This window comes from Liolophura sinensis, chromosome 1 (assembly GCF_032854445.1).
Source record: "Liolophura sinensis isolate JHLJ2023 chromosome 1, CUHK_Ljap_v2, whole genome shotgun sequence".
In the NCBI taxonomy this organism is placed as follows: Eukaryota; Metazoa; Mollusca; class Polyplacophora; order Chitonida; family Chitonidae; genus Liolophura; species Liolophura sinensis.
This window is the reverse complement of record NC_088295.1, coordinates 6,665,032-6,690,135: the sequence shown is the minus strand read 5'-3', so window position 1 is coordinate 6,690,135 and position 25,104 is coordinate 6,665,032. Positions and strand designations below refer to the sequence as shown.

Below are 25,104 nucleotides of genomic sequence, written 5' to 3'. Positions count from 1 at the left end.
CATTTATTGGTCTAATTATTACGAACAATATCTTAAAATGCATACAGGAGAAAAACCTAATCAATTTTTTTTTCAAAGAAATAATAGACAATAATTTTTCTCAGAATGATATGATTTTGGCGAATTTTCGGCAAGGTTGTATGCGGTTTCATCATGGCTTCCCGTCTGACAGGTCGGCTGCTACGAAGTAGATTATTTGCAAACAACAGCCATGCATGGTAGGATATTCAACATGGTTTTTAACACTCCTGGATACTTGAAGTTTACCAGGCTTTGAAATGACAGTGAATGCTGTTTTGTGTAGCCAGATAATGTATGTGATGATTGAAATCGTGTGGGTTATAGAGTGTCCAGTTTTCACAACCAGTATCGAAGTCGAAATAAATTCGCTTCTGCATGTATTCTGAGTAAACCCAACCCGCTTTTGATCTCAAATATTTGAACATGACATACTTGTCTTTACTTTTGCCAAGTGCCTTGGCTTAGTGCAGGATGACTGACATTACTGCAGACGTGTTGTGGATGGCCAGACGCCAAGTTTTCGACAGACGGTCACTGTTCAGTCCCATGCCGAATCCTAAAATCGTGGTTTCATTGAATTATCCTAGTATGAAAATGTAATATAATTTGCATGTTACTACTTATTTTAGGATACAGAGAGTATATGTGTACTATAAGTACAATTGAAGAACATGCTAAAAAGCATGTGATGGACTTGATTGATGGGTGTAACGCTCAACACAAAGTGTCAGACAAGCTACCTAGGGAGGTATGACAAATGGTTTTCTCCGAGTTTTATCTTGTTTTGTTTACCAATAAAATCGATTTATAATTGATTTTTTATGTATATGACATAAAAACAATTGAATAATGAAGTTAAAAACAACATAGAACAGGTAACACAAAACTTAGCTCCATGTGCAAAATATATGCATTTAACAAAAGAGTATATGGTAAGAATATTGAATATGCTGACTGTGTCATAAATCAGATATGTGTATATCTATCCAATTTTATTATTTAAATGATAACCATCTGGGGAGTCCTCTGTGGCTGAGGTGAGGCTCTGTGACCCATGAGGCTCGCACCAGTGGGGTCACTGTGAGTGCAAGGCATGCCAGATTCCTCTCCGACTGTATGTGTGAAGCCCTGGCAGCAACCTGCGGATGATTGTGGGTTTCTCCTAGCCTCTGTTTTTTATTTGATTTTCACACGAACCATATGCTTGAGTGAAGCATTTTCCACAAATAAATATTAGAATCACATATCTGACTAGTCCTGGATGACTATATGTTTGCATTTTTATATTTGTTCTGGTGCTTGTATAGTCATGGTTTGGTCTTATTCACCCCTGTAGGATAGATGTTAACCTCCTCCACCTGTCCAATAAATATTTACAATGTTTACGGTTCTAGACCCTCAGACACCAGACCAGACTAAAATCTTGAGCTACTAGTTGTCCCAAAGGTAAATATCCGTCCATTTTACAAGAGCTTAGTTGGTTGGTATGCCCGCGCAGCATAATGACCCAGGAATCTCTCACTAATGCGGTCGCTGAGAGTTCAAGTCCAGCTCTTGCTGGCTTCCTCTCCGGCCGTACATGGGAAGGTCTTGCAGCAACCTGTGGATGGTCGTGGGTTTCCCCGGCTCTGTCCTGTTTCAACCCATCATAATGCTGACTGCCATCATATAAGTGAAATATTCTTGAGTACGGCGTAAAACACCAATCATATAAATAAATAAATTTTGAAAGATGTCTGCTCTGGAACCAGCCAGCCAGAAAGAGGTTGAATATAATGTTACACCTTGAGCAAACAATTACACCAATCAGTAGATGAGTCAGGATAAAAATGTCTGTATTGGAAACACAACCTGTTATCCTTGAAGTTATTTAGCTTAATCTTTTGTTTACTTGCAGGAATTGGAATTGGAAAGTGTGCCAGTGCTCAGCCCGATCACTCTCCCTTTTCACTCAGAATGGTGGTCAGCCCTCATTGCTGCGAGACGATGTCCGACTCTCTCAAATTCTTCTCCAAAGTCAGAGCTCTTATGTAATCATTACGCTGCATGGGGCTTTTTGTCCTGATAAGTGGTTGTTAATCAGAAAGCAAACCATTTTCATGCTTCTATAAGTTTGTCTTAAGATTGAAGTGATTTAAAGATTAAGCAAATTTCAAGACCCATCTGATTCTAGTTGGGACTAATATAACATTTATATTAGTCCCAGATTCTAGCTATTCGTATTAATTCTAACATTCTCCAAACAGTCATGATTTACTCTAGTTCTTATGAGTACATGTGTACTGCATGAATGCACACATAGTCCATAGTCATTTTTTTATTATATTAATTATAATTTATAGTTCAGCTCTTGGAAGTGATATTTCTAACTTTGCACGTTTCAGAACGACAGATTTTCATTCAGACACAGGAAACTCCAAATCCAAACAGTCTTAAGTTTATCCCAGGCAGAACCATTCTTGAGTCGGGCACCAGGGACTTTCCCACGGCCAAATCTGCACAGATCTCACCCTTAGCAAAGTCAGTGACTTTTTTGTTACTATGCCATACTTAATATATGATAGTATGAGATTCACATAATGTGTATAGGTTAATCACCAGTTTGCTTTCAGCAGAAATAAGGCGTCAGTTGGTTGTGTAATTATAGTGAGTTTTATTAAATATGTATATGTGTGCTTGGGATTTAATGTCGTACTTAACAATTTGTCCGTCATATGATGTCAACGAGTCATTAGATGTGTGTTCATATATTGTGTCTTCTTGTGGCAGGGTGAGTCCATGCTGCCATAGTGCTGCTGCCACTGAAGTATAATGCTGAAGACATAGACGTAACACCCCACCCAGTCACATTATACTGACATCGGGCCAACCAGTCATGTTTCCTTGTTGTAACCTCTCAGTGCTGGGTGCCAAGCAAGGCAGCAACAAGTACCATTTTTGTAATTTTTGGAATAACCTGACGTGGTTTGACCCCAGGGTCTCCTGACTTCAAAGCGGACACTTAAACCAATAGGCCACCGACGCAGTTAAAACTTTATTAAAACTGTCTTTGTTTATTGTATTGCATTTGTAAGTAAGGTAATATGTCTTTAAATGAATCAGCACAGAGTGTTTTTTAGAAACGACTTCCACTGCATTGTGGTTTCAAGTATTTTGTGTATAGCTTAATATTCTGTTGTTTTAATATGTGCTCTTCCTTTATCAACAGGCAGTTGTTTCGAATAGATGGAGTGAGAGGTATTTTCTTTGGCACAGACTTCATTACTGTAACAAGGGTATGTTATGATCATGTCAGATGTGTTGTACATGCATTTTTGCCTGTAGGGATTTCTCTCAAGCATGTAGGATTTCTCCCACACTCTCATAGCTTACAGTCTTATTGCATCACCAGTTACTATTATGAAATTTGTAATTTCATTGCTTTTCTTATCCTGCACATTTGGGTGTACCCATTAATGTTTAATACATGTAAGTCCTTTGTATTTTAGATTCATGATGATGTAGATTGGCAGGTGTTAAAGCCTCAGATTTTTGCCACCATTATGGATTTCTTTGCAACTGGTTTACCTGTGATGTCTGAGGAGGAGGCTCCAGCTGACACAGGTAAATACTTGAGTCTGTGACTATGACCTGGTGCAGGGAAAGACTGTAGTTTATGACTGCAAACCCAAATGCAGCTAGGAAAGACTGTCATGTTAGGGAATGGGAACTCAGGTACATGTAAATACTTCAACATTTGTGACAGAGGACTCTGACACAGGTAAAATCTGTAGAGCCTTGACTGGGAACTCTGATACAGTGAGAATCTGTAGAGCCTGGCTGTAAACTCTAGTACAGGTAAATACTTTGAAGTCTGGCTGGGAACTCTGACAAAGGTAAAATCTGCAGACCCTGGCTGGGAACTCCAATACAGATAAACTCTGTACAGTTTGTGATTTCTCTGTAGAATTTGGTACTGGAACTCAGTAACAGGTAAACGTGGCAGCTGGGAACTAGGATAAATCTCAGTGCTTTAAAATTTATATTTCACCATTATTTCATATTTAATAATAGGTGTATTCATACATGTTGCAGCTGATGTCACTGTGTAAATTATGTGATCAATTCTGAGCACACAGGCCCTGTGAATGACTGTTGTCCTGTACCTGTTGTTATGTTCCAGCTAGTGTCACTGTGTAAATTGTGTGGTCAATAGCGGGCGCACAGGCCCTGTGAATGACTGTTGTCCTTTACCGATTGTTATGTTCCAGCAAGTGTCACTGTGTAAATTGTGTGGTCAATCGCGCGCACACAGGCCCTGTGAATGACTAGTGTCCTTTACCGATTGTTATGCTTCAGATAGTGTCACTGTGTAAATTATGTGATCAGTCATGAGCACACAGGCCCTGTGAATGACTAGTGTCCTTTGCTGATTGTTGTTTCAGCTGCAGACTGTGAAGATGATGAGACTGTACAAATGATTAAGGAGCTAATTGACACTAGGATTCGTCCCACTGTGCAGGAAGATGGGGGAGACATTATTTACATGGTGAGTCTATGTGAATGGTAACATGTACACTGTGTGTGAATGGTAACATGTACACTGTATGTGAATGGTAACATGTACACTGTGTGTGGATGGTAACATGTACACTGTATGTGGATGGTAACATGTACACTGTGTGTGAATGGTAACATTTATGCTGTGTGTGGATGGTAACATGTACACTGTGTGTGGATGGTAACATGTACACTGTGTGTGAATGGTAATATGTCCACTGTATGTGAATGGTAACGTGCACTGTATGTGGATGGTAATATGTCCACTGTATGTGAATGGTATAATGTACACTTTATGTGATTGGTAACATGTACACTGTGTGTGGATGGTAAAATGTACACTGTGTGTGGATGGTAACATGTACACTGTGTGTGGATGGTAACATTTACACTGTGTGTGGATGGTAAAATGTACACTGTGTGTGGATGGTAACATGTACACTGTGTGTGGATGGTAACATGTACACTCTGTGTGGATGGTAACATGTACACTGTGTGTGGATAGTAACATGTACACTGTGTGTGAATGGTAACATGTACACTGTGTGTGGATGGTAAAATGTACACTGTGTGTGGATGGTAACATGTACACTGTGTGTGAATGGTAAAATGTACACTGTGTGTGGATAGTAACTTATGTGTGTGAATGGACAGTGCAGCAGGATGAGGGAGACATCATTTCACATAAAAATGAAAGTGATTTTGTTTGATGAAAGCAAAAATAGGAGGACACAAAACAAATAGATGGATGTTCATATTCGGTTGTGGGAAGGCAACATTGTCACCACTAGACACTTGCTCTGAATTCATGCGATGAGCTACAGCAGAAGATATTCTAGAGACCTTATATAAAACATCCTTTGTATCTGGGATGAATCACCATGGATTCTCTTCTATTCAACTTCAGGGATGAGAATATTAAACAAGTGTTAATAAATCGTGGTATATTGTTATTATTAGTACCATTGTGAGGCCTTAGTGACAGTAAGGCCAAGCAGTTTATGATACTTGTGTAGCCAGTTGCATACTGTATTGTTCATTAAGATCACTTGTCTTCCAGCATCCCCCCCACCCCCACCCCCACCCCCCCCCCCCCAAAAAAAAACAAAACAACATGTATACATTTTTCTGAGTGTTGCATGTGGGTAGTTTGTCTGTAATTTGCAAAAGGTTAATGGTTTACTCTAGGTAATCCGTTTTGCTCCAGTCTTTAGTCTTAATTACCAGCAGCATTCATGAAGTGAAATCTTGATGAGTATGGCGTCAGAGAAGAATCAAATAAATAAATAAATATATTTTCCTCATTTGTACTGTCACCTGATGTAGGCCATGCCAAGGGTTTCATTTAATATTACTAGAATTACATGAATTAATGTTACTTGCTTGGGCCTTCCTGTCAGTAAAAATAGAACTGTATATTGTTTTATTGTCATGCTTTGCATGACTATTTAAATATTGCAGCTTTGGTAGAACAGACAGAAACCATAGGCATTTGATTCATTGAGTATGATGTTTAACACTCGTTAAATAAAGTGATATGACTGAAATAATGTTGAAAGCATAGAAAAACCATACACAAACAATCCAAACTTTATTGTTCCATCAAATTGCACTAACAGTCCCACCAAACACCCATTCGACAGTTTGAATTTTACAGGTGAACACCCAGGAATTTTAGTAATGATGGACTGGAATATTATGGAACATCCTGGAGTTTTTGTAATAATGGACTGGAAAATTAAGAAATATCATGGAATTTAGTACTGATGGACTGGAAAATCATGAAATATCGTGGAATTTTAAAACCCCATTTCTGTATGAACCCTGTAGCTATTTTCTTTAACATGACGGTTCGATGTAGTTACTAACATCAAAAGTAATAATGATGTAAGTAACTACATAAAAATGACAAAAAGTTCAGATGAAAGAGTGCGAAAAGTTATTCCTAAATGTGGTCTTTAGTATTTTTTCCAATTTTTCTTAAGGAGAAAAAGACACTTACATATAATTTTTGTATTTTGGGTATTTGGGACCACCTTTTGGTATTTATAGTCTTTGTTTAATAATGTCATAAATGAGGATGTAACACAGGTTTAATAAATATTTTTGCACTAGAATTTGTTCTTTTCAGCTAACAAATGTATTACCTCAATTTGGATCATATCTATATTTTTAATATGTTCAGAAATATTAACAACAACAATAACAACAAATTTACATTCAAATCAATTTTTTTAGACAAGCATTACATCCTTATTTAGAACATTCTTATGCAACAACGATAAATATCAAAAGTTGGTCCCAAATACCCACCATACAAAAATATTTTCAAATACCCTTTTTCTCGTGAAAAAAAAAATCCCAAAAAACTATTAAAGATCATATTTGCAAATAAGTTTTGGCACTCCATCTGATTTTGGCATCATTTTTATGTTTTCCTTCCCTTTTAATGACCTGGATATTGTATATCCAGAAGAAAGACTTTCCCAGTGTACTTCCTTCCCAACATCTTAATGCCACTCAAACATGAGGCTAATTTGAACTTGGATATGGCCGGCTTGTGTGCCAGCTAATTTGTCTGCTTACCATTCTGTAATATGTGTACCATTACAGGGGTTTGAGGAGGGTATTGTGAAGCTAAATCAGGAGGGCTTGTGTACCAGCTGTTCTGTCTGCTTACCGTTCTGTGATATGTGTATTATTACTGGGGTTTGAGGAAGGTGGTGAAGGTGAATCAGGAGGGCTTGTGTACCAGCTGTTATGTCTGCTTAACATTCTGTGATGTGTACTATTACAGGGGTTTGAGGAAGGTTTGAAGGTGAATCAGGAGGGCTTGTGTACCAGCTGTTCTGTTTGCTTAACATTCTGTGATGTGTACTATTACAGGGGTTTGACGAAGGTGTGAAGGTGAATCAGGAGGGCTTGTGTACCAAACTGTTATATCTGCTTAACATTCTGTGATATGTGTACTATTACAGGGGTTTGACGAAGGTGTGAAGGTGAATCAGGAGGGCTTGTGTACCAGCTGTTCTGTCTGCTTACCGTTCTGTGATGTGTGTATTATTACAGGGGTTTGAGAAGGGTGTTGTGAAGCTGAATCAGGGAGGGCTTGTGTACCAGCTGTTCTGTCTGCTTAACATTCTGTGATATGTGTATTATTACTGGGGTTTGAGGAAGGTGTGAAGGTGAATCAGGAGGGCTTGTGTACCAGCTGTTCTGTTTGCTTACCGTTCTGTGATATGTGTATTATTAGAGGGGTTTGAGGATGGTGTTGGTGAAGGTAAATTAGGAGGGCTTGTGTACCAGCTGTTCTGTCTGCTTAGCGTTCTGTGATGTGTGTATTATTACAGGGGTCTGAGAAGGGTGAAGCTGAATCAGGAGGGCTTGTGTACTAGCTGTTCTGTGTGCTTACTATTCTGTGATGTGTGTATTATTGCCAGGGGTTTGAGGAGGGTATTGTGAAGCTGAAGATGCAGGGCTCATGCACCAGCTGCCCAAGCTCAGTGGTTACCTTGAAGAATGGAGTTCAGAACATGTTACAGTTCTATGTGCCAGAGGTCATGGGCGTCATCCAGGTATGTGGTTAGGAGGTGGACCCTACCACCACAGACGTCAGTCCCTCCCACTGGGTCATTAGGAGGTGGGTCTTACCACCACAGACGTCAGTCCCTCCCACTGCCCACAACTATATTCACGGGTGTTTACGACATCCAGAATGTTCTTGACCCAGATGTCGTAGCCCATCGTGGTCACTCAGCAATCAAAGTTCCAGGACTGAACACAAGTGTTCAAGACCTTTAACACTGTTTCAAGACCTGACTGGAAATGACATTTTTGGTGCCTTTGACGCCATTTCCATTGTTACCATCACATTGTCTGTTTGGCTGGACAACATGGAATGACAGTGGGGATAGTTGTAAAAGGTCATGGTCACTCTTGTCCAAAAAAGTGTCCCGGCACAACACGACTTAATGACGACAAACCCAGACCAAATGCTGATTTTTGTGACCGAATCAAGATAATTGCAGGATTAAATTTCGACACAACCAAAGACAGTATCATAACTGTGAATTCCTGGCCAAGTTTGCTGACCTTACAAGATTCAACAAGTATAAAGCCGACATGCCAAGACATGACCAGAACAATTAGAAGGCCGCATTAGGAGTCGAGTCCGGAGTCAAGCCATTTTTAGACAAGAAGGAGATGTGAAGATAGTCGTGGCCAGTGGAAGAGTAGCATGATACTGGTATAAAATACCGATATTAAGCCGTTTATAGACATGAAGCGGATGTGAAGATAGTCGTGGCCAGTGGGAGAGTAGCATGATACTGGTATAAAATACCGATACTAAGCTGATTTTAGACATCAAGCAGATGTGAAGATAGTCATGGCCAGTGGGAGAGTAGCATGATACTGGTATAAAATACTGATATTAAGCGATTTTAGACATGAAGCAGATGTGAAGATAGTCGTGGCCAGTGGGAGAGTAATGTAAAACTGGTATAAAATACCGATATTAAGCCGGTCATAGACATGAAGTGGATGTGAAGATAGTCGTGGCCAGTGGGAGAGTAGTAGTGTAATACTGGTATAAAATACCGATATTAGGCCGATTTTAGACATGAAGCAGATGTGAAGATAGTCGTGGCCAGTGGAGAGTAGTAGCGTAATACTGGTATAAAATATCGATATTAAGCCGATTTTAGACATGAAGCAGATGTGAAGATAGTCGTGACAGTGGGAGAGTAGTAGCGTAATACTGGTATAAAATACCGATATTAAGCTGATTTTAGACATGAAGCGGATGTGAAGATAGTCGTGGCCAGTGGGAGAGTAGTAGCGTAATACTGGTATAAAATACCGATATTAAGCCGATTTTAGACATGAAGCGGATGTGAAGATAGTCGTGGCCAGTGGGAGAGTAGTAGCGTAATACTGGTATATAAATACCGATATTAAGCCGATTTTAGACATGAAGCGGATGTGAAGATAGTCATGGCCAGTGGGAGAGTAGTAGCGTAATACTGGTATGAAATACCGATATTAAGCCGATTTTAGACATGAAGCAGATGTGAAGATAGTCGTGGCAGTGGTAGAGTAGTAGTGTAATACTGGTATAAAATACCGATATTAAGCCGATTTTAGACATGAAGCAGATGTGAAGATAGTCGTGGCCAGTGGGGAGAGTAGTAGCGTAATACTGGTATAAAATATCGATATTAGCCGATTTTAGACATGAAGCAGATGTGAAGATAGTCGTGGCCAGTGGGGAGAGTCGTAGTGTAATACTGGTATGAAATACCGATATTAAGCCGATTTTAGACATGAAGCAGATGTGAAGATAGTCGTGGCCAGTGGGAGAGTAGTAGTGTAATACTGGTATAAAATACCGATATTAAGCTGATTTTAGACATGAAGCGGATGTGAAGATAGTCGTGGCCAGTGGGAGAGTAGTAGCGTAATACTGGTATAAAATACCGATATTAAGCCGATTTTAGACATGAAGCGGATGTGAAGATAGTCGTGGCCAGTGGGAGAGTAGTAGCGTAATACTGGTATAAAATACCGATATTAAGCCGATTTTAGACATGAAGCGGATGTGAAGATAGTCATGGCCAGTGGGAGAGTAGTAGTGTAATACTGGTATGAAATACCGATATTAAGCCGATTTTAGACATGAAGCAGATGTGAAGATAGTCGTGGCCAGTGGGAGAATAGCATGATACTGGTATAAAATACCGATATTAAGCCGGTTTTAGACATGAAGCGGATGTGAAGATAGTCGTGGCCAGTTGGAGAGTAGTAGCGTAATCCTGGTATAAAATACCGATATTAAGCCGATTTTAGACATGAAGCAGATGTGAAGATAGTCGTGGCCAGTGGGAGAGTAGTAGCGTAATCCTGTATAAAATACCGATATTAAGCCGATTTTAGACATGAAGCGGATGTGAAGATAGTCGTGGCCAGGTGGGAGAGTAAGTAACGTAATCCTGGTATAAATACCGATATTAAGCCGATTTTAGACATGAAAGCAGATGTGAAGATAGTCGTGGCAGTGGGAGAGTAGTAGCGTAATCCTGGTATAAAAATACCGATATTAAGCCGATTTTAGACATGAAGCGGAATGTGAAGATAGTCGTGGCCAGTGGGAGAGTAGTAGCGTAATACTGGTATAAAAATACCGATATTAAGCCGATTTTAGACATGAAGCAGATGTGAAAGATAGTCGTGGCCAGGTGGGAGAGTAGTAGCGTAATCTGGTATAAAATACCGAATTAAGCCGATTTTAGACATGAAGCAGATGTGAAGATAGTCGTGGCCAGTGGGAAGAGTAGCATGATACTGGTATAAAATACCGATATTAAGCCGGTTATAGACATGAAGCGGATGTGAGATAGTCATGGCCAGTGGGAGGAGTAGTAGCGTAATACTGGTATAAAATACCAATATTAAGCCGATTTTAGACATGAAGCAGATGTGAAGATAGTCGGAGTAGTAGCGTAATCCTGGTATAAAATACCGATATTAAGCCGATTTTAGACATGAAGCAGATGTGAAGATAGTCGTGGCCAGTGGGAGAGTAGTAGTGTAATCCTGGTATAAAATACCGATATTAAGCGGATTTTAGACATGAACAGTTGTGAAGATAGTCGTGGCCAGTGGGAGTGTAGCATGATACTGGTATAAAATACCGATATTAAGCCGATTTTAGACATGAAGCAGATGTGAAGATAGTCGTGGCCAGTGGGAGTAGTAGTGTAATACTGGTATAAGATACGATATTAAGCCGATTTTAGACATGAAGCAGATGTGAAGATAGTCATGGCCAGTGGGAGAGTAGTAGCGTAATACTGGTATAAAATACCGATATTAGGCCGATTTTAGACATGAAGCGGATGTGAAGATAGTCGTGGCCAGTGGAGAGTAAGTAGTGTAATCCTGGTATAAAATACCGATATTAAGCCGATTTCAGACATGAAGCAGATGTGAAGATAGTCATGGCCAGTGGGAGAGTAGTAGTGTAATACTGGTATGAAAATACCGATATTAAGCCGATTTAGACATGAAGCAGATGTGAAGATAGTCATGGCCAGTGGGAGAGTAGTAGCGTAATCCTGGTATAAAATACCGATATTAAGCCGATTTTAGACATGAAGCGGATGTGAAGATAGTCGTGGCCAGTGGGAGAGTAGTAACGTAATCCTGGTATAAAATACCGATATTAAGCTGATTTTATACATGAAAGCAGATGTGAAGATAGTCGTGGCCAGTGGGAGAGTTGCATGGATACTGGTATTAAATACTGATATTAAGCTGGTTATAGCATGAAGCAGATGTGAAAATAGTCATGGCCAGTGGGAGAGTAGTAGCGTAATACTGGTATAAAATACCGATATTAAGCGGATTTTAGACATGAAGCAGATGTGAAGATAGTCATGGCCAGTGGGAGAGTAGTAGCGTAATCCTGGTATAAAATACTGATATTAAGCTGATTTTAGACATGAAGCAGATGTGAAGATAGTCGTGGCCAGTGGGAGAGTAGTAGTGTAATACTGGTATAAAATACTGATATTAAGCTGATTTTAGACATGAAGCGGATGTGAAGATAGTCGTGGCCAGTGGGAGAGTAGTAGTGTAATACTGGTATAAGATACCGATATTAAGCCGATTTTAGACATGAAGCAGATGTGAAGATAGTCGTGGCCAGTGGGAGAGTATTAGTGTAGTACTGGTATAAAATACTGATATTAAGCCGATTTTAGACATGAAGCAGATGTGAAGATAGTCGTGGCCAGTGGGAGAGTAGCATGATACTGGTATAAAATACTGATATTAAGCCGATTTTAGACATGAAGCAGATGTGAAGATAGTCGTGGCCAGTGGGAGAGTAGCATGATACTGGTATAAAATACCGATATTAAGCCGATTTTAGACATGAAGCAGATGTGAAGATAGTCGTGGCCAGTGGGAGAGTAGCGTAATACGGGTATAAAATACTGATATTAAGAACCTACATGTAGCTATTAAATGCATCAGTATACAAAAATAGATAATGCTAGAGTAGATTGTATCAAAGTTTAATTAGATTATAACTAGATCTATTACAGTTTACCTACTCTGACTTTCAAATACAGTACAGTACGCTACCGATGAGAGATAAAAATGTTCAGTAATTATCTGGAATTAAGCATTTTTTTTTCACTAAATACGTGTCAAATTTCTTGGATGCTGTTGCGTATAATTGGGACCTCTTTTTGCTTTCGTCTTTGACCAATAGATGTATTTACTTCTCAATCCTTGAATAAAGTTTAGTTTTACGCAGTTTGTATTACATGGTTAATGTAGGTGGAATTACTGCAATTTGTCATTCTTAAAGGATAAATGAAAGATTTTAAGGATAGGGAAGAAAGTTATACCAAACAAAATGAGGCATATTTTACATTTTGTAATAACCAGTCTGTTTTGTGCATAGGTGAAAAATTTCGGAAATGTGTTCATTGAACTTATTAGGATGCAGAACCAGCTTAGCATCCCCCATTTGTCTTCATGTATTCTTTAAATAAGGAATCTTCCATTTGGAAGGAGTTCTAATGGCACTTGTGTTTTGCATTGTAGGTATATGATGAAGCGGATAATGTGACAGAGTCTGAGTTCAAGAAACTCGAGGACAAACTTGGGGAAACCTAAAGCTGGATGTACGTGTAATGCTCTTACCTAATCAAACAAACTGCATACGCTTCCCCCAGTCCCTTAACCACAGTGTCACATTGCTCTTATTTGGGTTGTTATGGTTATTTTCGGTACACGCTGGCTTACATGACGTGAAATTTCCTGATGTTGGGTCCACACTTTTCAGAAGAGTGGACGCAGCATTAAAGCTGTGTATAGTTATATAATACGATAAAGAATCAAGAAAACTCAGCAGAATTGTGTATTTCATGTTGTAGGATTTTGCATGGTGACAAGCTATTTAGAATTGTGTCACTTAATTTGTTCTTTGAAGGAGAGAAGAGATATCAGAGCCAGGCAGAATACCCTGGCTATCATGTTTTATTGATCAATACAGTTCCAAAAATTTATTTTACATGTATGTATGTATGTACATCATACATGTATGTATGTTTACAACTGTATGTAACATATACACATAGCACAATATTTCACATGTATTTGTCTGATTCACAGAGGGTATGCAGCTGTACTTGATCTGTGACAGAGTATTAACTTTGTGTATGTATATGTGTGTGATGTGCCTGTTAGGGTGAAATAGATGGTGAGTGATTGTCTGATAGTGGCTGTGTACAGGGCTACTGTAATTGGATAGAATCGCCGTCAGATAAGCTATTATCAAAGGTGATGGGCTTGTCTTGGGTTACCAATATTAAAGTAAATACTGTACACGTTTGAAAAAGTGCTGTATGTGTTGTACAGCCACTGTGTATGACAACAGATATACTGTACATCTGAAAAAGTGCTGTAAGTGTTGTACAGCCACTGTGTATGACAACAGAGATACTATACATCTGAAAAAGTGCTGTAAATGTTGTACAGCCACTGTGTATGACAACGGAGATACTGTACATTTGAAAAAGTGCTGTAAATGTTGTACAGCCACCGTGTATGACAACGGAGAAATCAACCTGTCTATATCTGTTACTTGTGAGCTGAATGCAAGTATTTTGTTGTGAACTGTGCCAAGTAGGTTTGACATAGTCACAATGTAAATAATGTAAATACAGTGAGAGAATACCTGTGAGAGCGTCATTAGACCTTAAAACCATCAGTTTGTGCTGGTAATGCCCATTCACAATAAAAGGAGTCTTTGTCTGTGTTAATTGGTACTTTTTTCTTTTTGATTTCTCAAGTCAAATTATTTACCAGAACTTTTATAGAAAGTTTTTATTGTGCACTTATGTCAGAAACCATTATTTTTTCCATATTTACTGTTACTTTAGTCTGTGACATATTTGCTGAAAACCTATACCTTGTTCTCCCCAGCTATCCTGGCCTTTGACAGACAAATTGTGACATATTTGCTGAAAACCTATACCTAGTTCTCCCCAGCTATCCTGGCCTTTGACAGACAAATTGTGACTTATTTGTTGAGAATCTATACCTAGTTCTCCCCAGCTATCCTGGCCTTTGACAAACTGTGACATATTTGCTGAAGACCTATACCTAGTTCTCCCCAACTATCATGGCCTTTGACAGACAAACTGTGACAGATTTGCTGAAAACCTATACCTTGTTCTCGCCAGCTATTCTGGCCTTTGACAGACAAACTGTGACTTATTTGCAGAGAATCTATACCTTGTTCTCCCCAGCTATCCTGGCCTTTGACAAACTGTGACATATTTGCTGAAAACCTATACCTAGTTCTCCCCAGCTATCTTGGCCTTTGACAGACAAATTGTGACTTATTGGCAGAGAACCTATACCTAGCTCTCCCCAGCTGTTCTGGCCTTTGACAAACTGTGACATATTTGCTGAAGACCTATACCTAGTTCTCCCCAGCTATCCTGGCCTTTGACAGACAAATTGTGACTTATTTGCTGAGAACCTATACCTAGCTCTCCCCAGCTATCCTGGCCTTTAACAGACAAATTGTGACTTATTTGCTGAGAACCTATACCTAGCTCTCCCCAGCTATCCTGGCCTTTCACAGACAAATTGTGACTTATTTGCGGAGAACCTAGACCTTGTTCTCGCCAGCTATCCTGGCCTTTGACAGACAAATTGTGACTTATTGGCAGAGAACCTATACCTCGTTCTCCTCAGCTATCCTGGCCTTTGACAGACAAACTGTGACTTATTTTTGCGGAGAACCTATACCTAGTTCTCCCCAGCTATCCTGGCCTTTGACAGACAAATTGTGACTTATTTGCAGAGAACCTATACCTTGTTCTCCCCAGCTATCCTGGCCTTTGACAGACAAATTGTGACTTATTGGCAGAGAACCTATACCATGTTCTCCCCAGCTATCCTGGCCTTTGACAGACAAATTGTGACTTATTTGCTGAGATCCTATACCTAGTTCTCCCCAGCTATCCTGGCCTTTGACAGACAAAGTGTGGATCTCCCTGCTTTCACTGCTCACATGGTTCAAGGGGTCTTGGTGACAGTAAGTAGTAAGATACATTTACTGAATACAACTTGTTTTCAACTGGTGAAGCGTGTGTATCTTTGTATCACGTGGGAAAGTCACTAACTTGCTGAAGGTCAGTGGTTTACTTTGAGTACCGTGGTTAAATCCACTGACTGCCATCGTATAAGTTAAATATTCTTGAGTACCAAATTCAAATTCAAAATTCTTCCCTTTAATAAATGTGAAATTTAATGTTGGGATAACAATGTAAAGAGCTTGTTGAGACACTTTCTTATCTTGGTTGCATGGATATTTTCAGTGAGAACAGATTTTACTCCTAATCCGTCATCGGTGAAGCAACATGTAATTGACTAAGTTTGTGAAGTGGAAATAACCAGAATGAGTACGTGTATGTTTCCTCATTTACACCACATGTACATGTCAGTTAGGGTCGTTCATCACTGTCAATGAAAAATGTGGATTCTCACGTCCTGTTTATATGGCACATTTTATTAGAAATCTCAGAGATATTCTGCACATGCAGTCATAACAAACGCATGGTCACAATGAGGCTCTGCAAAACACTTCATGGCTACACTTCGCTTTTTTTTTTAATCATTGTTAAGTGCTTAAGTAGAAAGTCACCAGTTCTGATTGCTTTCCACATGTACATATGAGTGTATATCCTCCTTTATAACGAAAAACTTGGTTCTCAGCTGTTTTGAAGTCAGATCTTGATAACAATTCAATGGAGTCTTAAAAATTAATAAACGGATAAATTGCTTTAGTGTTTTTCATTGTTTTCACCTTTAAAATATTTCGCTTATGCTTCATGCCAGCTCCATCTCCAGCCATGTGACTTACAATACTGACAGCATGATGATTTCTACCATGTGACCACTGTGGATGGATGCAGTCTTTGGGAAAAATCAGATGGCACATCAAATGCACACAAGTCTGACACTTTGCTACAATAATATTTACATCATAATATAAACTTAAAGGCATATTACACACCAAACTTTACATTCCATAACTTATTAGCTATAAGTATCTCTGCAATATGGACATCTGTATAATGTAGACATAAATATATATCAGTTATTATAAGAGGGCATTATGACCATGTATAACCAACATTTCAAAGACATACATACGAGCATCTAAGCAGTTTCATAAATTATCTTGGAAAGGTAAATCTTAACAATATCGAGAAAATTCCGGTACTGAAAAAATTTGATAAAGTGAACAACTGTTGAAAAATAATGCACATACAAGTAGCTTAATCCTACAGGGGACATATTACATGTAGGCGCATTCTAACCCTTCAGTTTTTCACGTGGCAAAGAGAAAACAGTATGGGCAGAAATACTGCAAGTTACTCTCCTGTACAAATAAGACTATCCTTTACATCTCTTGTCTGTGTATGGCTTCTGTGCCCTCTCAAAACACACAACCCCAACATTGCTAATTTTTAACACATAAATACCCGAACAATAATGCCCCTTCAAAAGGTTACAATGTCAGATGCATTATCATCAAATGTACATTATCTCAACAATCAAATTAGGACTGTTATAATATTACATCAAGTAAATAATGCAACATAAGACTGCTCTTAATCATGTTAGCCACAACCATTTACAATAGAATAGAGTCTGCACCATGTATTCAAGCTTTGGAGATGAAATTTCTTTTGCATATTTCAGAAACTTATAAGTAGTTTAAAAACTCGATGATTGGAGTGAACCACTGATCAGACAAACGTACATCCTCAGATATTTAAATGTTAAAATATTTTTTATTTACCCATGGATTTAATGAAGCTTTTCTTTCATTACGTTACTGACAAAACTTTTTTTGATTTAGTCACAACTTTCCCATTAAAACAGATTGATTCTTCTGCTTGCTAGTGGTACTATGTACATATGGGATGGCTAACCTGCTTGCTACAGACACAAAGTACATTTACATGTAATATGACAGATCCGCTTGCTACAGACATTACACAATTGTGAATTAGTCATTACAAGCACTTGGTGCATGTGAAAGGATGGTAACTGATCTATTTGCTAAACTCCATATGCACATGTAACAAGACTAAAGATAACTGATATCCTTACTATTCTCAATATGGACATGTAACCACTTAATAAGATAAGTGGTATCCTATCTACTGGCAATATGGACATGTAACCACTTAATAAGATAACTGATATCCTTGCATAACTCATTATGAACATGTAACCATTCAAAAAGATAACCGGTATCCACGCTACAGGCAACATGGACACGTAACCATTGGATAAGATAACTGATATACTTGCTACAGGCACTGTATGAACAAAACAAATAAAAATGTCACAATATCAGATGTAGCTTACAATACATATACATGCAGGAAGAACTAAATAAGTCAGGAATAAGTCATAAGAACATAAGAGTGTAAAAATAAACCAAAAAGATAAGGTAAAGACCAATTGTAGACACACACCTTTGTGAACAGTACTGACAGAATAGGAAAAGGAAAAATGTAATCTCCCTTGGAAGACAAGATTCTTAAAAATACTTCCAGTGCAAAATAATGTGCAGTTTGTGAACAACCTGTCACAACTCTGAGTGTTTCTCCGTGGCTTGTGTTATTCTTATCTTCAGATCTGTGTGAAGCTTTTTGACCTACAAATATAACAAATCATCTATGTCATTATAACAGTCAATTTACAATGATATGTAGCATATTTATGACTGACCTTAAAACAGCTTGTTTGTTAGTTTGATTGGAACTTTATGTCATGATCAATAATTTCTAACTTCGCTTGATATACAACTGCAGTAAGGTTTATGGGTGGAGAGAATTTTCTTCACTATGTACCTGACAAAAAGATCTCCTGAAATAGATTGCAAGCCAATCCAAGCAGATCTGAATTCAAACACACTGTAAGAGCCTAGTACATGAAGTTACCATGGATAGAGTATGGTAGAAAGAGCCTAGTGTATGAAGTTACCACAGACAGAGTGTGGCTGTACGAGCCTAGTGTATGAAGTTACCATTGATAGAGTATGGTAGAAAGAGCCTAGTGTATGAAGTTACCACAGACAGAGTGTGGCTGTAAGAGCCTAGTACATGAAGTTATCATGGATAGAGTATGGTAGAAAGAGCCTAGTGTATGAAGTTGCCATGGACAGAGTGTGGCTGTAAGAGCCTAGTACATGAAGTTAGCATGGATAGAGTATGGTAGAAAGAGCCTAATGTATGAAGTTGCCATGGACAGAGTGTGGCTGTAAGAGCCTAGTACATGAAGTTATCATGGATAGAGTATGGTAGAAAGAGCCTAGTGTATGAAGTTGCCATGGACAGAGTGTGGCTGTAAGAGCCTTGTACATGAAGTTACCATGGACAGAGTGTGGAACAAAGAGCCTAGTGTATGAAGTTACCATGGAGTGAGTGTGGCAGATAGAGCCTAGTGTAGGAAGTTACCATGGACAAAATGTGGTAGAAAGAGCCTAGTGTATGAAGTTACCATGGACAGAGTGTGGCAGAAAGAGCCTAGTGTATGAAGTCACCATGGGCACAGCGTGGCAGAAGGAGCCTAGCGTGTGAAGTTACCATGGACAGAGCGTGGCAGAAAGAGCCCAGTGTATGCAGTAACCATGGACAGAGAGCTGTAGAAAGAGAATGGCTGCCAGCATTGCAGTGGTAGGAAACCAGGCAATGTCTAAGGAAAACTCACAACCTGAACAGCATGTAGCTTAGAGCTTAGTGTATAGGGCTAAACCTACATTCACCAAGCACAGAGAGTGGCTGTAACAGTCTAGTGTATGAAGTTACCATGGGCACAGTGTGGCAGAAGGAGCCTAGCGTGTGAAGTTACCATGGACAGAGCGTGGCAGAAAGAGCCCAGTGTATGCAGTAACCATGGACAGAGAGCTGTAGAAAGAGAATGGCTGCCAGCATTGCAGTGGTAGGAAACCAGGCAATGTCTGAGGAAAACTCACAACCTGAACAGCATGTAGCTTAGAGCTTAGTGTATAGGGCTAAACCTACATTCACCAAGCACAGAGAGTGGCTGTAACAGTCTAGTGTATGAAGTTACCATGGGCAGAGTGTTGCAGAAAGAGCTTAGTGATTAAAGTTACCATGGACAGAGTGTGGCTGTAAGAGCTTAGTGCTTAAAGTCACCATGGACAGAGACTGGCTGTAAGAGCTTAGTGTACAAATTTACCATGGGCAAAGTATGGTTATAAGAGCTTAGTGATTAAAGTTACCATGGGTAGAGTGTTGCAGAAAGAGCTTAGTGCTTAAAGTTACCACGGACAGAGTGTGGCTGTAAGAGCTTAGTGCTTAAAGTTACCATGGACAGAGTGTGACTGTAAGAGCTTAGTGCTTAAAGTTACCATGAACAGAGAGTGGCTGTAAGAGCTTAGTGTACAAATTTACCATGGACAGAGTATGGTTATAAGAGCTTAGTGTATAAATTTACCATGGGCAGAGTGTGACTTTATTTACTTATTTATTTCATTGATGTTTTATGTCGTACTCAAGAATATTTCACTTATACGACGGCGGCAAGCATTGTGGTGGGAGGAAACCGGGCAGAGCTGGCTTCAAGAGATTAGTGTTTAAATTTACCATGGACACAGTGTGACTGTAAAAGCTTAGTGTATAAAATTTACCATGGCTTGAGAGTGGTTGTAAGAGCCTAGTGCAGAAATTTAACACTCTTGTCTGTAAGACCTTAATGCATAAAGTTACCATGGACAGGGTGTTTTTGTATTAAACAGCTCCGTCTATAGGGTTACACCCAGCAGGGTCAGACTATGGCTCTATGGCTCCGTGTACAAGTATATAATTACCTTGTAGTCATAATCCTTGACTTTCTGCTCTAAGCTGACATGTGCTTCCGGGAAATCCCCATCCTTCACCTGTCCGTCTAAACTCTTCTCTGACAAGGACAGCTGCTCCTTGAAAAACTCTTGCTTCTTCAAACGATGTTCAAAGTGCCTCAGTTCTTCCTATATTAGTGGAGAAAAAAACACAAACACATCATTGATTCATCATTCATTTTACAGTGAACAGCAAAATTATCACAACACACATTAAAGCCCAAGGCCAGGAAAGTTGATAGCCTGGGCTGTCAGACAGACAACAATTGCAGGAATACAAAATGGCCAGCAGTTTCTTTTTTTCACATGTAATCACTTCCGTTCACTCCAAAACAATTTAAGATCCACCTCCATTGCAGTTTTCAGTTAGACTGGTCATATGACATTATTTTGTCCAATCAGAATAATCAAAGTGCTTTGATTATTGCCTTGCAAACAAGGCATAGCGTCATGCCATGATGACTGCTCACTACATGCAAATGCACGCAGCACTTGCTTTCAACTGTCAGTGGTTAAAGGTCATGTAACACGGTAAATACTCAAACGACATAACTTTAGCTTCTCAATCTTACCCTGAGTGAATTCAGCTCTGTGTGCGACATGTTTGATTTCTTGGCCATAGACCACAGCTGGTAGACACGCAGATCTGAGAAGTCTTCCGTGGCCAGCTCTGGGTCAGATGCTAACTCCTGTAGTTTCTGAAAGTTGGATTTTAGATCCCTGTGCTTGGACTTCAGCATAACGTTCTTCTTCTTTAGTTTATACTCATCATAATCTTCAGAGTCCACCATGTTATGTTCAGTTTCTATATAAAATTGAGATGTAAGATTGTACGCGGATGAAACAATAATACTTGAGGCCGGTGACATAGCAACACACCCAAATCTGTTTTTCTCCTATAATATACTCAAGTGGACACCTACTCAAAAGTACCCATGAATACAATGACGGGGGATCATCCACATTTCTATACAATACATTTCCCCCATTTACATATGTCATTTAACAATTAATTGGAATTGGAATAAATTAAGATATACTGTAAATTAAATATTCACATGGACCCACTGATAAGCAGTGCTCAAGGTAATCGGGGTTGATCATTACGTACCCTGAAATCTATCAATCTCGTCTTTAAGAGCGTGATATTCATCAAGTTTGTTCTGATGATGAGATAACTCTTGCTTCAACGCCTTCAGTTCATTCTCTGCAACAGAAAGAAGGCCCAATCATACACATATTTCAAACAAAACATTATAGTTACTCTTTATATCACTTATTTACACGTAAAGATGTATGATGGGTAAAATCAAGTCCTGAAATTGACCAAAACTGTAATTGAATTACAGTTTGCACAAAATTCAGGGAATGAATTGGGCAAAGTTAAAGTGAAAGACAGTACCTGACTAATGTTTATGTCCACTCAAAGACCACCATCCAAAGTATCTTAAACAGACATTAAATATTTTTTTAGATCTTTTTCAATCCAGTAAAAGTTTAGTGGAACTTCATCTTGGCCCTGCTTCAGCACATCTCCATTATCGAGAGTAAGGTGATGTCATGTTTACACTAGATTTCTGATGTCGAAGGTACTTCCCACATAATAATCTAAGCAGTAGCCTATGATATATTAGTTCTGGACTTCAGCAATGAAGGCCCAAGTGATAAATATATTTTTCTCAGAAACTGGACATACTGGAAGAATATTTCTTCCACTGCTTGAACTCTTGATACAGTAGGCTTACATGTACTATGTCATTTACAAGGAACTCCAGCGATCCTGTTTAAACCTAGTGGCATATGCACAGCCTTGTTCAGGGGGTAGCCTCCTGAGAAGTTGTGCTGGTGATTTTTAAATGTTTACAAAAATTACAATAGGATTGTTGTGCAAATAGATTCATGCTCAATTCTGTAACAAATGGATCAATCTAAGCAAAACTGAGGCTGATCTAGACATTCGACTGTCGCTGGTTTTTATCCTTCAATTTTGTAGCGGTGGCCTCTAAGATGAAAGCAGTGCTGACCTAGTTATCACGGACGTCAGAGAAAGCACCTTTGCTTGACCACGGCGTTTGAATAATTTTACTGTATTTTATAAAAGAAAACAGAAAATAACATCCCTTGAACGTGAGAAAGACAAAGGATCAAAATTTAAATTCTTCAGCTTTAATAACTTCAGAGAAAAAAAATTATATCATAAGATTTAATTAATTTTAAGCTTGGTCCATTGAGATACCGTCTTCTCACTCCAATAAACCTTCGGCATTCCTAAAGAATTTTGCATTGACTGATATTTGTTACTTAGAAACTGCTGACTAAACGCTAAAACGATCAACAAAAATGTATTTGGGGAGATGAATGGGGTTTGGACCGAGATGGTATGCTACTTTTCTGACATCATTTGTGATTCCGTCGTTGCATACTACATGGCTTGTTAATCAGCTGATTTACAAGCCGTGTTGGTCCGTAAATGGTACAGACCTGCCCCACAACACTTTGTGAAATGGCCCTTTGGCTACATGTAATTGAATCATTGTTAATGATCTCAAAATGATGTCTTATGCAGTTGTTCTGTGTGTTATTATATGTAACTTCATGGAGTGAATGGGTAGAGGCCACGTGATAACTTAGGCCGCGCAATATGATAGCAACGTGACTGATTGGATAAAATTCTCAAGATGGCTGCCTTAACTCACACCCGCCATTTGTGCAGCATTGTTATTTCGCTCTTCATGTTATTCAGTTAAAGTATGATACTTTTTAGAAAACTTCAGTATCCTGCTTTTGATTGAAATATGTTTTATCCAGGTGCTGTCTTGTCCTTTTAGGTTACAGACACATATAATACTGTGAACAGTATGAATCTCTAGACACTTACTAGTGAAGGTCAGCACAGGCAAGGGCATGACTCTTGACACTCACCAGAGAAACCTGAGGAGGAAGCTTGATGCCACAAGTCCTTCAGTTTGGGGTCCTTCAGTTGTTGGGGTCTCTTCTTCCCCGACGTTTCTGACTCCTCACCCTGTTCATATTTGTAGTGATGATTCAACCCATACTTTACAACAATTTCTGGAGAAAAGAAGGCACATATAATCTTAATCTATTTGATGAGTTAAACACAACACATGACATGTATAACTCATAACTTCCAAGAGTGTTTTCTTAATTTGCTGAAGTTACAGTGTTATTTTAGCTTCTGAAAGTAACTTTGTATTAAAGTGCTATGATTCATAGGTAACCCTCTCCTTTTATGTACACCCTCCTGCAACAGCATAAGGCTGAATGTAACAGCTTTCATTGTGCAACAAAGAAAAAAAAAAGAAAAGAAAAAATAACAATAATAATTACAGGTATACATGTATACAAATCATTGCACTTGTGATACATAATGAGATACTTCACTTCTTTTTCGTTATTTTTAGAACGGCATGGCATTATAGTGGTCTCCTTCATTCAATCATGTTTTATAAAATGAAACAGGTAAATGAATGAGCCAAAAGTGTCAGCATATTGTCATGATGTTTCAAAACCTAAGTTGGACGTTCATGCCAAACTTTTTGAACAAACTATGCAGTCCAGATTGTGCAGTTTACTTCTGGTCACACAAATTTAATGTATACACTCTGAGGTTATCTTTATCATTTTGTGTTAGCCAAATTTCAGTAATGGCTCTAAAGCTGTTCCAGTTTGTTTATTGCAGGCTTTTCTCTTTCTCAATACAGCTACTACTCTGTGTTTCCTCTGCCATACTTTTGTGGAATCTGTCATACACACCCATGAATTTCTCTTCCAGCTGAGCAGATTTTAAACCATCCTCATCAAGGCCAGACAGCTTCATTTTCTTCAAATCGCCTTCCTTTTTGTCATGCATTTTCAACTCAGTGTAAAGATCAACAAGTTTCTTCTCAGGCAGGTTCTTAAAGAGAAAAGCAACATGTAATGACTCATAAAAGTCAACTAAGTAATTCATGGAGAAAAATTAAGTAAAATTTCATTTGCTCTCACTTTGACAACTGAAAGTGACTAACTTTGACATTTAACAAACACTGGAGCTTTACTTCGCCTTGAACTAAACTGATGTATTTTTTTATCATAAGACTAGAATTCTGAGTTTACAGGTAAATGAAGGCAGTCGGGTTATATATAGAAAAAAAGATCTGTTACCGGTAACCATCGCTTTTTAGATGTGCCTTTGTAGTATTGTACCTGTTTTGCTTTGTGCCACAGTAAATTAACTTTCATCATTCGGAAGGGGTCGTTCAGTTCTGAGATCGGCCTGTTTAATTCCTCCGAATATTTGCTTCCTTCACCATAATTTAGAAAAATAAGCAGAACAAATGTGGATATTTTAGCAGACGTCATTTTCCCTTTCTTTCCTTCTTCCCCTCTGTCCACGCCTCCCATAATCGTGTGTCTAGTACAAAACTGACATCAATAAAATATCCGGAATCAGGGACTATATCTTTCACAATATAGTGGTTCATCAGTGACTGTAATACGCGGTATCAAATTAACTAATATATATGTAACTTTCACAGTAAAAATAATGTTCAATGAAATTATATATTGTCTTG

The 25,104-nt window shown here is 38.7% G+C and overlaps 2 protein-coding genes across 2 annotated transcripts; one reads left to right on the top strand and one right to left on the bottom strand.

Moving 5' to 3' along the window:
* Positions 1–145: 145 nt before the first annotated feature.
* Positions 146–13,599, top strand: LOC135471086 (NFU1 iron-sulfur cluster scaffold homolog, mitochondrial-like). The gene is made up of 8 exons (XM_064750136.1): positions 146–218; positions 1,919–2,037; positions 2,406–2,541; positions 3,230–3,296; positions 3,510–3,624; positions 4,446–4,549; positions 8,001–8,135; positions 13,177–13,599. Exons 1-8 carry the CDS (start codon positions 154–156, stop codon positions 13,246–13,248), a joined length of 813 nt encoding a protein of 270 aa, XP_064606206.1. The 5' UTR covers positions 146–153; the 3' UTR covers positions 13,249–13,599.
* Positions 13,600–16,137: 2,538 nt separating this feature from the next.
* On the bottom strand, positions 16,138–24,933 carry LOC135474862 (alpha-2-macroglobulin receptor-associated protein-like). The gene is made up of 7 exons (XM_064754499.1): positions 24,737–24,933; positions 24,305–24,446; positions 23,453–23,599; positions 21,642–21,737; positions 21,103–21,335; positions 20,501–20,659; positions 16,138–18,322 (listed from the first exon to the last, which is right to left on the bottom strand). The coding sequence occupies exons 1-7, from the start codon at positions 24,890–24,892 to the stop codon at positions 18,254–18,256; spliced, it is 1,002 nt and encodes a 333-aa protein (XP_064610569.1). The 5' UTR covers positions 24,893–24,933; the 3' UTR covers positions 16,138–18,253.
* Positions 24,934–25,104: the final 171 nt, after the last annotated feature.